Source organism: Gadus morhua, chromosome 3 (assembly GCF_902167405.1).
Source record: "Gadus morhua chromosome 3, gadMor3.0, whole genome shotgun sequence".
NCBI lineage: Eukaryota > Metazoa > Chordata > Actinopteri > Gadiformes > Gadidae > Gadus > Gadus morhua.
Genome location: NC_044050.1, coordinates 8,886,804 through 8,902,048, shown reverse-complemented (window position 1 = coordinate 8,902,048; position 15,245 = coordinate 8,886,804). Strand labels below are relative to the sequence as shown.

At 41.7% G+C, this 15,245-nt stretch overlaps 2 protein-coding genes across 5 annotated transcripts; both read left to right on the top strand.

Annotated features, from left to right (window-relative positions):
* Positions 1 to 201: 201 nt before the first annotated feature.
* Positions 202 to 4,842, top strand: LOC115540374 (uncharacterized). 4 transcript variants are annotated; one of them, XM_030351593.1, is made up of 10 exons: positions 202 to 452; positions 557 to 689; positions 850 to 921; positions 1,001 to 1,089; positions 1,664 to 1,803; positions 2,072 to 2,204; positions 2,526 to 2,619; positions 2,733 to 2,811; positions 3,086 to 3,165; positions 3,318 to 4,842. In XM_030351593.1, exons 1-10 carry the CDS (start codon positions 359 to 361, stop codon positions 4,054 to 4,056), a joined length of 1,653 nt encoding a protein of 550 aa, XP_030207453.1. In that variant the 5' UTR covers positions 202 to 358; the 3' UTR covers positions 4,057 to 4,842. The 4 variants fall into 4 exon arrangements, with proteins under 4 accessions (XP_030207453.1, XP_030207454.1, XP_030207452.1 ...); XM_030351594.1 differs by having other exon boundaries at positions 557 to 762; XM_030351592.1 differs by having other exon boundaries at positions 249 to 452; positions 531 to 689; positions 3,321 to 4,842.
* A 2,376-nt stretch (positions 4,843 to 7,218) lies between these two features.
* On the top strand, positions 7,219 to 15,203 carry LOC115540376 (uncharacterized). Its single transcript, XM_030351596.1, has 5 exons — positions 7,219 to 7,324; positions 11,965 to 12,119; positions 13,086 to 13,260; positions 13,650 to 13,774; positions 14,171 to 15,203. The coding sequence occupies exons 2-5, from the start codon at positions 12,036 to 12,038 to the stop codon at positions 14,546 to 14,548; spliced, it is 762 nt and encodes a 253-aa protein (XP_030207456.1). The 5' UTR covers positions 7,219 to 7,324; positions 11,965 to 12,035; the 3' UTR covers positions 14,549 to 15,203.
* The last annotated feature ends 42 nt before the right edge of the window (positions 15,204 to 15,245 follow it).

Here is a 15,245-nt window from a genome sequence, read left to right as displayed (position 1 = left end):
TAAAGGAAATAAAAAATTGGGAACTGGTAATGGGCCTATTGTGATAGGAATTAGGAAATTGTGATAGGAAATAATCGCTTTAATCGATGTCAGGATTTGGTTTCAATTCACGCCTTGCCTCATGGGGACACACAGAATATCTTGTCATATAGCCTATTGCTAGTGTTGGTCCATTGCTGAGGTTTCAACAGAGTGTGAGAAGGAGGCCTATTTCCCCTTTCCAAAGAAATAGGTGGGGCACTTCAAGAAAGCATAACCACATTCAGAGCGAAGCACATGTTGTGTTTCTGTGTCATTCAACCCAACACACTCCAAGTAGTGCACTGTGGAGCGGATTCCACTGTGAACCAAGATCCCAATGAACAGCAGAATGTTGTTACACATTTCGTCCTTTGGATTCAGGCTCTACCTGGGGCTCTTCCTTCTAAACAGCATTTCTGTGGTCACACATGGTAAGAGAAAGACTTACATTGAAGCGAGACATTTGGTGAGGTGGTGGAGTTTTGTATTTAATTTGACTTTTTTCAAAGTTCAATATGTATCTTTTGTTTGGAAGGCACAGCGCTAAATCTTCGCTGCACCAACGACTTCGATCTGCTGATGTTCTGTCAGTTCCTTCCTCCGTCCAACGCGACAAACTGTAGCGAATATTACCTCAACACCAAGGTGGAGGGGTCCCAGAGTTACACGTAGGTCCCGAACCTTTGATGCGAGGCATGATCATCACCTTATGAAATGCTTCCCAACGTAGTAGGCCTACTAGTAGGTTTTTTTATTCTTTTTTTAAAGCTCATACGCTATTAATACGTTTTTCAAATCCGAAATATTGTGCTTTAATTCTCTTTTCAGTGAGCGTGATTGCAATTTAACACGTGACTCCGATCCGACATGGACATGCAGTTGTTCGATGAACATGGAGGGGTAATGGCTATTTTACGGATCGTCAATATCGGTTGAAGATCAATTATAGAATATGTTTCTAACTTCACCATGGTATTAGTATGTTTCTTTCGTCAGACATTCACAACACAACGCTGTGGAAAGCTGGGGATCTAGTGGAGTCCAAAAACATTAGCGTGTTCAAAAACAGTGAGTTTAATGCAAACCGTTTTCTTGCCCAAAATCCTTGACATTCCAAATATTTCCAAAGTATTGGGAATAGGCTACTAGACTCTGTATCTATACAACCCCTACCTGCTCCTTAATGACCTGTCTCTGTACTGTCCAACCCCTACCTGCTCCTTAATGACCTGTCTCTGTACTGTCTAACCCCTACCTGCTCCTTAATGACCTGTCTCTGTACTGTCTAACCCCTACCTGCTCCTTAATGACCTTAATGACCTGTCTCTGTACTGTCTAACCCCTACCTGCTCCTTAATGACCTGTCTCTGTACTGTATAATCCCTACCTGCTCCTTAATGACCTGTCTCTGTACTGTATAACCCCTACCTGCTCCTTAATGACCTGTCTCTATATTCACTGTCTAACCCCTACCTGCTCCTTAATGACCAGTCTCGGTACTGTATAACCCCTACCTGGTCCTTCATGACCTGTTTCGATTCCCTGTCCAACCCCTACCTGCTCCTTAATGACCGGTCTCTCTACTGTCTAACACCTACCTGCTCCTTAGTGAACTCTGTGTACTGCCTAACCCCCACCCCAGGAAAACCCAAAGCCCCTAAAGTCACTTCAGTGAGAAGAGAAAATGGGGATTATCGGGTTGAGTGGGACACAAACTATAAAGAACCCATCTTCGGAATGACGGCCGTGGTGACCTACCGCAGACCAGGAGAGGAAGGCACGGTAGGAGCACATTCCCCAGAGACTCCGGTTCATCTACGTGTCAATAACTTTCTAATTTCTTCTGTCTCCCTACTGAGCTGTAAACCAGAATCAGAATCTCCCTTAAAAAATATAATTACAAAAATTGAAATGATTCAATGTAAACTCAATGTTTCGGGTACTACTAATACTACCAATATCTGTTGTTGTGGAACTATGGATGCATTTGGATTTTTCTTAAAGGTTTAGACACCATTTATTTGTTGAATCCTTGGTCTTTCTGCGCCAGGAAGTCAACGTTTCGTCTGGGAGACTGTATTGCATTTTGGAGTTCCTGCAGCCGAGCACGTATTACGTGGTCAACGTGAGGAGTGTCTTGTCGTTCGACAGTGAAAGTAGTGATGACTTCCCATTCCACACCCGTAAGTTCTAAACCCTAAGCCAACTCCGGTCCCCATCTATTGGGCGACCCTCTCCTTTGCTTTTCCTGCTGTTCTTAGCTACACCCATCTCCATCTCCACCTGTCCGTCTCCGGGTCTAGGCGGGTATGCTGAGTATTATTGGATAGCAGCCCAAAATATGTATATTTGTGCATCTTGTTAGCGGTAACGAACATGCCAGCGTGCTGTCAATTTAGCCATTCTCTATAGTGAATGAAGAAATGTAATGAGCTAGTGGCTGGCGATCATGGAAGAGCACGGATGTATCTCTCATATAGGTTATATATTTTGTGCTTCCTCAGCCGTTTCTTCTGACACTATTTTGGTGGTGATCATCCTCAGCCTGAGTGTTGCTGCTGTGATCATCACCAGTTTCCTGCTACATCTCATCACACGGTGAGTCACCCTCCTCCTTGCAGTCAGTAGTGTCATGATGTCATCAATAATCTGTGTTAAACTATGAAGTCATGTTCAATATGTTTTTACTTTTAATTTATCTTTATTTATAGGTTAAAAACGAAGTTGTGGTATAACGTTGGCAAATACAAGAACTCCACCCTTCTAGATATGGTACCAGTAGAGCACAAGGTACAGGGCTTTATATCGATGTGTATTACAGAGTTACCTGACGTTTCTGGTCTAAGTTACTATATATGACGACTTATAGGTCACTTTGTAATTATATTATGCCTAGAAATTATAAATACATCTTTGTGACATAATTTCAACTTAAACTTAAAAAAGAAAAAAATATATTGTTTATATCTTAAATTTGACTTGTGCCTTGATTATTACGTATCATCGAGTGAATTAAAAGGCAACGATCAACAATTGTTTGAATGATTTGCTGATAATTTCCCAGGTACTAATGCCTCAGAATCCTGCCCTGTGCTCTGTCTATGTTGACTCCCCTAAAGAGGTCAAAGATGACACAATCACATGGTTGGTACATATCACAGTAATATCTTCTATTGGGTGGCTCTCTTCAGCTATAAATCTATACATTAAATAAATATAGCAGATACAGGGTTTGTTGATGATCACGATGTGGCACGATTGTATGACTTTCTCTAATGGGTTCTCTTCCCTGGCAGCAGCCCCTGGGTATACTCCCATCAAAGCTCTAGAGCTGACTGCGTGTCCTCCTCTCTGGGGAACTCTCAGAAGGTCTCTGCGGACATCGTCTCCAGCATGGAGGACGCCATGCGTAAGGCCCTCCCCGAGGTCTCCCTGCCTTCCACCACGGCTCCCTGGCTCTTCATGGGCCACAGCAACCCGGGCTACAATCGAGTCCCTGGGACCCCAACCCTGGGCTTCTTTGAAATCTTAAACTATTCCATGGCTCCTCCTTTTAGGACCCAGGGGTTGAACGGTGCCCTGCCTGCAGTGCTTAGGGAGTCCTTGCTCAATCCCAGCATGTTGAGGGATGCATCGTACGACCCCAGTCCAGATTTCCAGGTGCCTATTTTCCAGCTGACTAGACAGAGGCAGCCTTTAGTAAGTAGACAGGATTCATCCTACATGAAAAGAGATCATTCGATGAGCTCATTCCCAACAGATGGTCTGCAGGTAGACCTTGAGTACAGCCCTTCTCGAAGCGTGGCCACTTCTACCTCCATCTTGTGTGGCGTTGGCTCCTCCGTGTCTAGTGTTTGTTCAACAGGAGCACTTCGGCGCGAGACCTTGAACGCGTCGCACCTAGGCCGAGCAGCTAGCCTGATGGAACATGTTTACGGCCAAGAGGAACCGTCTGTGAAAGTCTGTGGTTCAAATCTGTGTGAAGAGCCTCGCCCTGCCCCTGCTTGCAGCCTGGTTCCCGGGGACGATGACTAACAAGCCTTCCAAAGTGTAGTGAGGGGACATGGGGAGCTCATTCCAGAGGCGAGCGAAGGTAGGCCCAGTAATTGGCCTGACAAACTTTCTGAGACTTTCTTCACTGCAATGCCAAGCATGGTGAATCCCTTAGCCACCTCTAACCAAGGAGCCAAGGGTTTTCTAGAATCTCAAGCCAACAAGGTTTCTGTTCTGCTGGCGGATGAGCACAAGCTAGTCATTATTGGTGATTATCATAGTGTTTGATGGTCTGGAAACAATGACTTCGGGGAAATCTTGTACTACAGTCATGTCGAGTCTCCTCGCGAGTCATGATGGGTAATGGCGTGCCACGAAGGTCTGTGTATCATGCATGTTAATATTTCATTAGCAGACTGGAGACCTTTGTCACGCCTTAGCTGATCTATGAATTTTATCCTTTGACCCACGCGAGAAGCTCGACCCTGCCTTGATTCCGAGAGGACAAGGTGATGAGCAGCAATGTCACTGTGAATAGCACAATGTCCTGAAGTACAAAGCTTAAACCAATTGGAAGCTACATTTAGGTTTTAGGTTAACATTGCTAAATGGAAAGCTAGGGTATTCTGTTACTGATATTAAGGTCATCTTTTACAGATGGTTACGTTAAGGTATTAGGTTGGAGATGGTTTAGTTTAGGTATTATATTTTATTTTGGAAAGTGCAAAACTTAAACTCTAACGCTGAACGTTCTCTAACTTTGTATCAGACACTGTCATGCATGTGTCATTCACATATTTTGTTATTAAAGTCATGAAGAAAACTGCACAGACTGTACACACCAGTTATTCTTCATGTTTATTTTGTAGCTTAAACATTTCAATTATGGTGTAGGACTTAACTATTTAATAATTTAGGAGACACCTTCTCAAAGCCATTTAGTGTCCTAGAGATACATGTCCTCCAGGAAAAGGTAGGGCTGAGGCATATTGCAACAACTTCCTGATCCCTGTTCCCACGAAATCCATGTAAGCTCCCACATCATGAGTCATCACAGGTCAGTGGAAAAAAAACGTAAAAGCTCACAGATTCTTCAACGAAAAAAAGAGAATGTTCAGAAATGTAAACGTAGACCTAGCTTGTGTTAAATGTAGCACATTCAAATTACAAACCATATAAATATTTATTGTAATAAAAAATTATGTTAAAGCCGCCATTGAGGATGATTTGGATGTTGTATTCAACACCGTCAAACGGTAAGTCATCCACGGTATTAACATCTCAGAATGGTTTTTCATGCATGAGTTGTATACGGGAGCCATCTCACTCTGTGGCTATGCTGCATCTGGCCTCTACCTAAGATGAATACATTTATGTCATCATTTAAAACGATTACTATACAAAGTGCCGTGTCATGGCTGAGACAGTCAAAACATCAATAAATATTATGCATGAATATGTAAATTGTGCAAAACAACCTCAGATGATCAACCCTGATTATTTAATACAAGAAATTTACAACAAACTGGTGATGATAGGACTCAGCCGGACCTTGAGGGGCGGAGGAGAACCGAACACTTTGAAGGTTTGCCCAAGTATGGAAGTTGAGTATTAACGAGAACGATGGCTTGTGGTCCGTCCCGATGCGGGCACTGACTATGTAAGCTACACCATGCTATCGGAAGAAGAATCGGATCAAGGCGAAATCTTGGCTCCCTCCCTTATTTACCTTTTCAGAGACCAGAGGACATGAGGTTTTTCATGCAGGACTTCGGCTCCAACTTTTTACCAACTTAAGAGACTAGTCTCCCGATCAATGTTAACACAAATCAGAACACAACACACCAGTACATTACAGATCTTTCTGTTGTTTCGCTCGGTGAGTTTATTTCATTACACGGTGTAGGCCTAAAATATAGGCCTACCGGGGGTTTAATGGTTGGATTGGTTTAGTCCAATCAAATAATGTGAACATTTTTATCCCTTCAACTCTACCATATTGACTTGAAAATTTTCACTTTGATCACCACGTGTTTACTCCCTTTAGTTCTCAGAAAAGTATAGCCCCTGGATCCATATTTCTGACTTTTCTGACCGATCAACGTGATTTGAATTTGTGTTTTATTGTAAGCCAACGTCATTGTTGTGGGTGTTCACTGGGGCTACTTTTTTTTTTTACCAATAAGCGAATTTAATTTACCGAATAAAATCAATGCGGACGATAGACGAGGTTTTGTGCATCTGCATTCGGTCTCGTTCAACAAAGCGACTACAGGACTGCCAAACAGTACAATGTGTGTTCACTAGGTGGCATAGATATTGCATCAATTGCATTCATTGCAAAAGAGCCGGTATGAGGGAGGAGATCACCTGATTTTTACCTGCTTAGGTGCGGTGACGTCAGGCGTACTGGGAAAGGTATCGAGCGTCAAGGTGCCTCATTGCTATTTAGTAAAAGCTGTCCAGTTTTGCTAAATCTTAGTGATGACAATTCTTGTGCGGAACCTCCCTGTGTCGGACGATCTGAAGAGACGGGACATCATGATCAGAGATAAATAGCCTACTATGAAGCTCAGGACCATGTGTTCAGTGATTTCCTGGGTTTTCTGGCTTGTCATTTGCGTCCAATATGCCTCGTCGAATGGTGAGTGAATATAACGCCTGCTCTGTTGTCAAACAAAGCCAGTCGATGAATTAAAACACAATATTAAATAATATGTTGTTTTTAGGTTAGTAGGTCCATGGTTGTGCAAATGTAAACTTCTAAATCCGTGATTATACATGACATCTTTGGTTTGGTGTCTTTGGCCAACCAGGTCGTATTTATTTAAGAATGATTCGATTAATTGTCCATCCTAGACCTCAACCCTGATCATGACATGTGTTGTATAGGTTTTCAGAACCTAATTTAGCATTTAATTTCTCTCTAAATTGAAGTTGTAAAGGAAAGTAGACTGATGACGGTTGCAGAGTTGGCTACAGATTCATGTAGCCTATGCCTCGTATTTAAAATATATTGGAAATATATCCTATCAATAGTCATAGGGACATACCTGAAGTGTGTGTGTGTGTGTGTGTGTGTGTGTGTGTGTGTGTGTGTGTGTGTGTGTGTGTGTGTGTGTGTGTGTGTGTGTGTGTGTGTGTGTGTGTGTGTGTGTGTGTGTGTGTGTGTGTGTGTGTGTGTAGTTCCTGCTCCGGTGAACGTGTCGGTGGCCTGCGAAAACTTCCAGACGGTGGTCTCATGGAATTACAGCCAGCAGGTCCCAGAACCCCTCTTCCGCGTGTACATCATCTCGCAGACCATCGACAGGTACCCCCCCCCCCCGTACCTGTCCCACTGGATCCTTCTCTCTCAAGGCAGACTGAAGGTAGAATCATGTAGAAAACTGACCAGGGGTCTCATTTATAACCGTTGCGTACGCACAAAACGGGGCGGAAATTTGCGTACGTGACTTTCCACGCTAAGGTTGTGATCTATAAAAAAAAAAACTTGACGGGAGAATGTGCGCAGCCCTAAGCAAACTCTGACCCCTGCGTACGCATGGTTTGGAGGAAAAGGAGAAATGGCGACACAGATGGTGTGGTGGTGAACTGAAGTCAGACAGAAGAATTGTAGAGTGAGAAGAATGATTATGTTTTATCATCGCCCTTCATAAATTTAATTTCAACCCGTATCATATGTAATCAGAATAATTCTAGTCAACTGCGTTATTTCTCAGTTATAACTCCAGAAACATCTACTTAGAATAGAAAAAAAAAAAATCTTTTAATCCCGTCACTCCATAGGCTACTGTCCACTGACGGCTCGACTGCATGGAATAAAGCATCTGTCCAACATGTGTCAAAGTAATATTTTTATGTGAAACTGTTAACACATAATCAAATGTCAATTAAATCCCAAGTGTGGAAAACCAAGCCACACTCCTCATCACAATCGTTGTCCGTTACTCTTGATGCTTTTCATGACAAATCAGGCATTAAAAAGGGGTTATGTTCAAGAACATTTAGGTGATTACAAACTGATTATCCTAGGCGTTCTCGGTCAGTCTTATTACCGTAACCCTATAAATACAGAGGTGAGCGCCGTGGTAATGCTGCACCATATGGCACTTCTGGCGGACCATGCAAATGGCAGGATTCGGAGGGAGAGGGTCTTTAGGGACCATAACGATTTATTGGATAGGCTACATAAAAGTATTACCTTTATGTCAGACCACTTCTTTTCAAATTCTGGGACTTTGCGCTCCGTGCTACTGACAGAGTTCACTGCTGCAGCAACATGTTGCCACTCACTCTGCTTTTTGTTGTTGGCGATCCCAATCCCGTGACCGCCGAACAAAACTACCTTTCGGGCCTCCATCTCACCCACAAGCAGAGGTGTCAAAAGTATTCACATTCATTACTCAGGTAGAAGTATAGATAGCGTTTAAGATACTTCTGTAGAAGTTGAAGTATCAACTCAAGCTTTTTACTTAAGTAAAAGTATAAAAGTACTGGTTTCAAAACTACTTAAAGTATTAAAGTAGAATTAATGCAAGGGGGAAAAAATGCCATTAAGGACAAAAGCTTAGGCCGTGCCACAGGGGCCTATAGAATTACAATCAGCTTTTTTGCCAAGTATGCCCACACGTACAAGTAATTTGGTCTCTGCATTTATCCCATCCTTGAATTAGTGACACAGACACACACAGCACACCTCTATAGCACACTGCCCCACTTCCCCCAAAAAAACATTTTTCTAAAGGCCATCTAATATACAACCATTTAAAAAAATTCTTCCAGGTACGGCCAGTGATGTAGAAGGGTTGGCTGGTCTTCTTGGCTACCAACCTCCTCACTGGTGCTTGGTTGGGACATTTCGCTCATCTACGTCTGCTATTTCTTAGCTGGAATGTGCCGCGATTTATGTCATGTCAGAGAATGTACGGGCTCTGGTCATGCGCAGGTGCCATGGATCGCGTATAAACCAATATGGTGTCAGAATGGTATATGTTTCTATTCTCATCCAACCAATCAAATTCACTCTATCCGATGGCGCGAATAATCTGGATAGGTTTTCTTGTTTGTATTTTTTTGAACGCAGGCAGAATACAAACAAGCCGAAATTAAATAGGAGTAACGAGGCCATTTTTAAAAAGTAAGGAGTAGAAAGTACAGATAACTGCGTGAAAATGTAAGAAGTAGAAGTAAAAAGTAGGCTGAAAAATAATTACTCCAGTAAAGTATTAGAGCTGTCAAGCGATTAAAATATTTAATCGCATTAATTTCATCGTTAACTCACGATTAATCGCAATTTTTTTTTCTATGCTAAATATCCCTTGATTTTTTTGTCCCATAATTCTTCTCATTTTAATTCTCTTATCAACATGGGGAAGTGCATCAGCTTGCCTTGTGCAAATGATTTTTTATTGATAACAACATTGGCATATACTGATCAAAACAGGACGATACAAAAAAAGAGCCTATAGTGCAATTAAACGACTGCTTTGAACAAATGTCATTGGAACATAGCAGTCAGGCTACTGCTTCTTTGTTTTAAGCCAAAGGAAAATTGTATTTATTTTTTAAATAAAATAATTGCGTTAATCACGCGATAATTTTTTTAACGCCGTTAAAATTGGTTTGCGTTAACGCCGTTAATAACGCGTTTAACTGACAGCTCTTATTTCTACTTAAGTAAGGTAACGAAGTATTTGTACTTTGTTACTTGACACCTCTGCCCACAAGTGTCTCCACTTCAACCTCCGTGGAATTTCGCTTTTTTGCTTTTCTCAGTAGGCTACTTCTGCCATTGTTTCCGACAAGACATAATACTTGCATCTGAGTCTGTTTTATATGCAGATCGAACTCATGAGGTCATTTGCATTCACCATTTATCGTTAAAAAGTATGGAGTCAGAACAGTCTCATTATTAATGAATGCACAGAGAAGGATTCACAAATGTATTTTGTGATTTATACATAAATTACTCTCTTCTCACAAATACATTTCAATGCACACACAAATGGATATTGGCATGTATAAATGTAAAATAAATCCATAAACAAAAATAAGTTTCACAAACATATTTCTGATCAACACACAAATATGTCTTGTTTTAAATAAAGGTAATATAAATCCATAAATATATTAATTTAAAAAAGATTTGCAATTTTCATCAAAAATGTATTTGGATGTTGTTACATTTATGTACAAACTGTTAAACTTGAATTTATAAGACGCTTTTCATTTGTGAGCTTGTTTGCATTTGTGTGTGAAACTGTCTGCATTTATGTGTGGATTTTTGAGACTCTCCTGACGTCGCTAGATTCACAAATGCATTTTTTTCAACAAGGAACTCTCTGTAGCCAATCAGATGCCTCCCTCGTTTTCAGCCAATCACATGGCTGCAGTTCCGACCTCTGAGTCCAGCCTCCAAGCCTCCCGGTTCTCTGTCAAATGTCTACTCTATCGGAAAGAACATGTTTTTGAATGATCGTACATAACAATCTCTAGGTGGTGAAGAAGTGAATGCTGCGTCACGACACTTTTTCCATCTAATTTCGACTGGGTTTTGGGATTATCGGTGCCGTTAAAGTAGTAAACGGCACCGACGTAAAAACCCAGTCACAGCAGTCATGTGGTTGACTGAAAACGAGGGAGGCATCTGATTGGCTACAGAGACTTCCTTGTTGAAAAAAATGCATTTGTGAATCTAGCGACGTCAGGAGAGTCTCAAAAATCCACACATAAATACAGACCAGTTCCCACACAAATGCAAGTAAGTTCACAAATGAAAAACGTCTTGTAAATACAAGTTTAACAGTTTGTATAAAATATAAATATTAATATTTATATTAATATTTATATTATATAATTAATTAATTTATATTATATAATTAATATTTTTAATTAATATATTTATGGATTTATATTACATTTATTTAAAACAAGGTACATTTGTGTGTGGATTAGAAATGTGTTTGTGAAACTTATTTTTGTTTATGGATTTATTTTACATTTATACATACCGATATCCATTTATGTGTGCATTGAAATGTATTTTTGGGAAGAGAGTAATTTATATATAAATCACAAAATACATTTGTGAATCCTTCTCTGTGCATTCATTATTAATGAGACTGTTCTGACCCCATAAAAAAGGGGCGAGTACAGGGCGGAACGTGAAGCTGATTCAGCTGCGCACACTTGTAGGCACTCTGTGATCTATAAAGCAAAGATTGCGTACGGTGTGCGTACGCAGGGTTTTATAAATCTGAATGTTTTTTGGTGCACGCAAAACTTGGCTTCTGGGCGCACGCACATTTTTAGTAACGATCCCACGCACACTTTTATAAATGAGACCCCAGATTACTTCCCTTCAGTCTAAATAATGTGTGTGTGTGTGTGTGTGTGTGTGTGTGTGTGTGTGTGTGTGTGTGTGTGTGTGTGTGTGTGTGTGTGTGTGTGTGTGTGTGTGTGTGTGTGTGTGTGTGTGTGTGTGTGTGTGTGTGTGTGTGTGTAGCAAGGGGTTGACTACGGTCAACAAGACAACCAGGGACCTCCAGTACAACTTGACTGGCGAAGTGTGGAGGAATTTTATGAGTGCCAGAAACTTGTACAAGGTGGAGGTCTCCGCCGTCAGCGGCGGGCAGGAATCCGACAGGACCATGTCTCCAAAGTTGTTCACATTCAATGCAATACACGAAAGTGTATTTCGAAAACTCTGTAAGTCCTGCCACTCAGACGTTCTACAGAACCTTTCCTTATCAGCATCACCAGAAATGATCTATCTCATGCTGAGATTAGATAGATGGATATAAAGTTATTAATCCCCTGGAGGGGAAATTCCTGTGTTGCAGCCCAGCAGCAGTGGAAGACACCATCAATAAAAATACAAAGTAGTGCTAAGGCAGACAAAAATAGATGCTAATGGTCATGTGGTCGTCTTGTTTTTTTTCCTCTCTGCAGGCACATTGGATCTTCCTCAAGTGGAGGTGCTTGTGAACGGCCAAGTGGCCACCGTTACCTTCCCTAACCCCATGAGGATCCACCCAGAGCTCAAATGGGCCGCAGGCCTCGAGACGGACCCTCTCTGCCTTACCTTTGATGTCACTGAAAACAATGTAAGAGAAATAAAAATGTTTTGTTGGACCGTCAGCAGTCTAGTGTTGGACCATTTGTAATATTAGTGTTGTGTTGGACCGGATCAGTTGTTTATTTTTGCACCATTAGAAGTATTAATGTTGGACAGTTGGTAGTGTTGGTGTTGATTCATCTATAGTATTAATGTTGCGTTGGACCATCAGTAGTGAAGAATTGGACAATTGTGTTGGACCGTCGGTAGTTTAATGTAATGAAGAACGATTGGTAGTATTAATATCAGACAATCTGTATGATTTGGTTGGACCAGTAGTATTAATGTAGCGTTGGACCAGTAATATAAATGTAGTTTTGGACCAGTAGATGTATGTACTGTTCGATCAGCAGTACTCATGCTGTTTGTATTCAAGTTTTCTTAGACCAGTAGTATATATATATATATATATATATATATATAATTAATTTCAATGTTGGACCAGTGGTAGTATGAATGTAGTGTTGGAAAAGTAGTATAAATGTTGGACCATTGGTAGTATGAATGTACTGTTGGACCAGTAGTAGGAATTAAGTGTTGGACCAGGATTATTAATGTTGGACCAGTGGAAATATGATTGTAGTGTTGGACCAGTAGTATTAATGTTGTTTGGACCAGTGGTAGCATGAATGTAGTGTTTGACCAGTAGTATTAATGTTGCTTGGACCAGTGTTAGTATTAATGTTGTTTGGGCCAGTGGTAGTATGAATGTTGTGTTGGACCAGTGGTAGTATGAATCTAGTGTTGGACCAGTAGTATTAAGGTGGGTACTATCAGTAGTATTAATGTTGTATGGACCAGTGGTAAAACTAATGTAGGGTTGGACCAGTATTATTAATGTTGTTTGGACCAGTAGTAATAAGAATCTAGTGTTGGAGCAGTAGTATTAATGTTGGACCAGTGGTAGTACTAATGTAGTGTTGAAGCAGTAGTATTAACGTTGCACTCTTTACAGGTTACACAACGGGGTAAGTGCCTTGTACAAAATGAAATGTGCAAGTTGGATTTCACGCTGCCTTCCAAAAAGGAAAAGCACTGCCTCTCATTAAACGCTTGGCTCAAGAACGATATTCACAAGATGAGGTTCAACCACAAAGACCCCACCTGTGGCCGGCAGGAATCTGTGGAAGGTAAAATCCAGCAGTACTAATTTTGTGTTCGTTCCTAGTGTGGGTGCATCAGCAAGCACTGGTTGTTTGGTCCAGATTGAGCCCAAAGTTAATTACTGTCCTAATGACATTCATCCCATTTGTAATGGATCCACCCAAACATTGTGTTTTAATGACCACTTTTACAACACCAGGTTGTAAGCATAAATATTGGTCGACAATCCCACTTGTGAACTCTCCACTAGTGGATAAATAGACTTATACCCGTTGGTAAACTAGGTAGAAAGGACATTCGAAGGAACCCTGCCAATGCATTGATCTGGAATAACAACCGGAGACAACCTTTACATTTAGTAGCCGCTTTTATCAATTGTCCTACAATAAGTACACCTGGTTTATTGTTGCTGCAGAACCCTACTTGCTGTTCCTGGCACTGCTGCTGGCGTTGTTCATTTTAGTGGTCTGCAGCGTGGGCTTCATGGTCTGGAAAAGCAAGGCTTGGTTCCTTAAGTCACAATCTTTACCCCCAACCCTGGTGAGTCAGTACAGTGGCCCACTCATTTTCTGGGCCACGTCAATATTCCTCAAAACATTCTTCATTCTTCTTCAAACTGGGTTCATGAATAATTGTTAATCAACCAATCATTTGATGGGATGCTCCTTTTTAGGGCACTTTTACTAAACAGAGACAATGGCTGTACGTGATTTTCAGAGGGAAACTTTAGGCAAAGTTCATTTTCAATGGGGGATGTAAACTAAAGAAGTCAGGAGACTGGCAGGGCCTGTGTATAAGTGGCAATGTCACTGCTAAATAACTTAACATCTTTCATAGGATAAGCATAAGGGAGCTCTCTCTCTCTGCAAGTTTGATTGATACAAATGCCTTTACTTTTAAATTGGTATGTAGTCAAATGCAATTTGTGTTTATTAGGATCCAAATTCTTGGTCCAACCTGCAGCAGAACATCATGGACCCGGAGAGCGAAAGGGCGGGTTTCCTCAGGGCCAATGGGCAAAGCAGTCCATCAGTGGTCATTACCCAGAGACCATTGGACCCTGCACACGGGCTGACAGAGGCGAACGACCAGGAAACCCTGTCGGTTGACCTATCGTCAGAGAGTCCTGGGGACAGTTGTCCCGGTGCCCTGTACAGTGCTAGGTTCGACGGGTCAGAGGACGACCCAGAAGAGGAGGATCCTGAGCAGGAGGAGGACGAGGTTGAACGCGAACCGGTGTTGGAGTACGACCGACCCCATTTCCCTTCCCTTGACATGGGAGACAGGGACATGGTTCATACCTATGGCCTGTAGCACAGAGCACCGCACACGCACCATTTTGATTGTGATCCGGACTCGTTTTGAAAACTTGGTATGTAGGGTACCTGCTGGACAGGTCTAACCAACGCAAAGTAACGTGTTTCGCCAAAACACGTGATAACAGCCGACTCAAGCACACCATCATGCCTGGAGGGCCCCTTATTTTAATTACTAGCTACAGCTAATTCCCCAGCCCCCTCCCCCAAGAGGCCTATGGGCTTTTCACCTTGGGGCCATCTTGGATTAAACGCTAGCTGGAGGGATGGAACTGAATTCAGTACAAGGTTCATATAGGATTCAGGAGCCAACATTCTCTGGCCCCGACAAATTTTATGACATTATGCTCTTAGTTAATGGTCCACCAGAGCTTGTTAACATTGAAGAACCAAGGGTTGGAGTGAGTGTGCCAGCCCTCAGAAACCAGTGCCGCACCCTTTATCTCTGTTAAGCATTGTTTCTAAATGCCTCCTGGGTTATAGTGTACGTAAGGAAGGGCGTGCAGACCAAAGAGGAATGCAAACGTAGGTATCTTGCTAATCAGGATAGTCAAGAGTCCAGGTCTGAAGCAATGATTTTACCTTCCTGGTATTTATTTTTAGTCGCATTGTATATTCTGATGAAGGTTACTAATAAAAAGTGATTTCTTAAAGGCCCTTTTTTCTGCCATCACCCTCAAACAAAATGCTTCAAT

Excerpts from the sequence above, each read along its gene's own strand:
- LOC115540374 (XM_030351591.1), top strand. The coding sequence starts at position 277 with ATGTTGTGTTTCTGTGTCATTCAACCCAACACACTCCAAGTAGTGCAC. Across the intron at positions 453-530 it reads CATTTCTGTGGTCACACATG|TTCAATATGTATCTTTTGTT; the intron begins GTAAGAGAAAGA and ends CTTTTTTCAAAG. Across the intron at positions 2,812-3,085 it reads TGGTACCAGTAGAGCACAAG|GTACTAATGCCTCAGAATCC; the intron begins GTACAGGGCTTT and ends ATAATTTCCCAG.
- LOC115540376 (XM_030351596.1), top strand. The coding sequence starts at position 12,036 with ATGAGGATCCACCCAGAGCTCAAATGGGCCGCAGGCCTCGAGACGGAC. Across the intron at positions 12,120-13,085 it reads TTGATGTCACTGAAAACAAT|GTTACACAACGGGGTAAGTG; the intron begins GTAAGAGAAATA and ends CACTCTTTACAG. Across the intron at positions 13,775-14,170 it reads AATCTTTACCCCCAACCCTG|GATCCAAATTCTTGGTCCAA; the intron begins GTGAGTCAGTAC and ends TGTGTTTATTAG.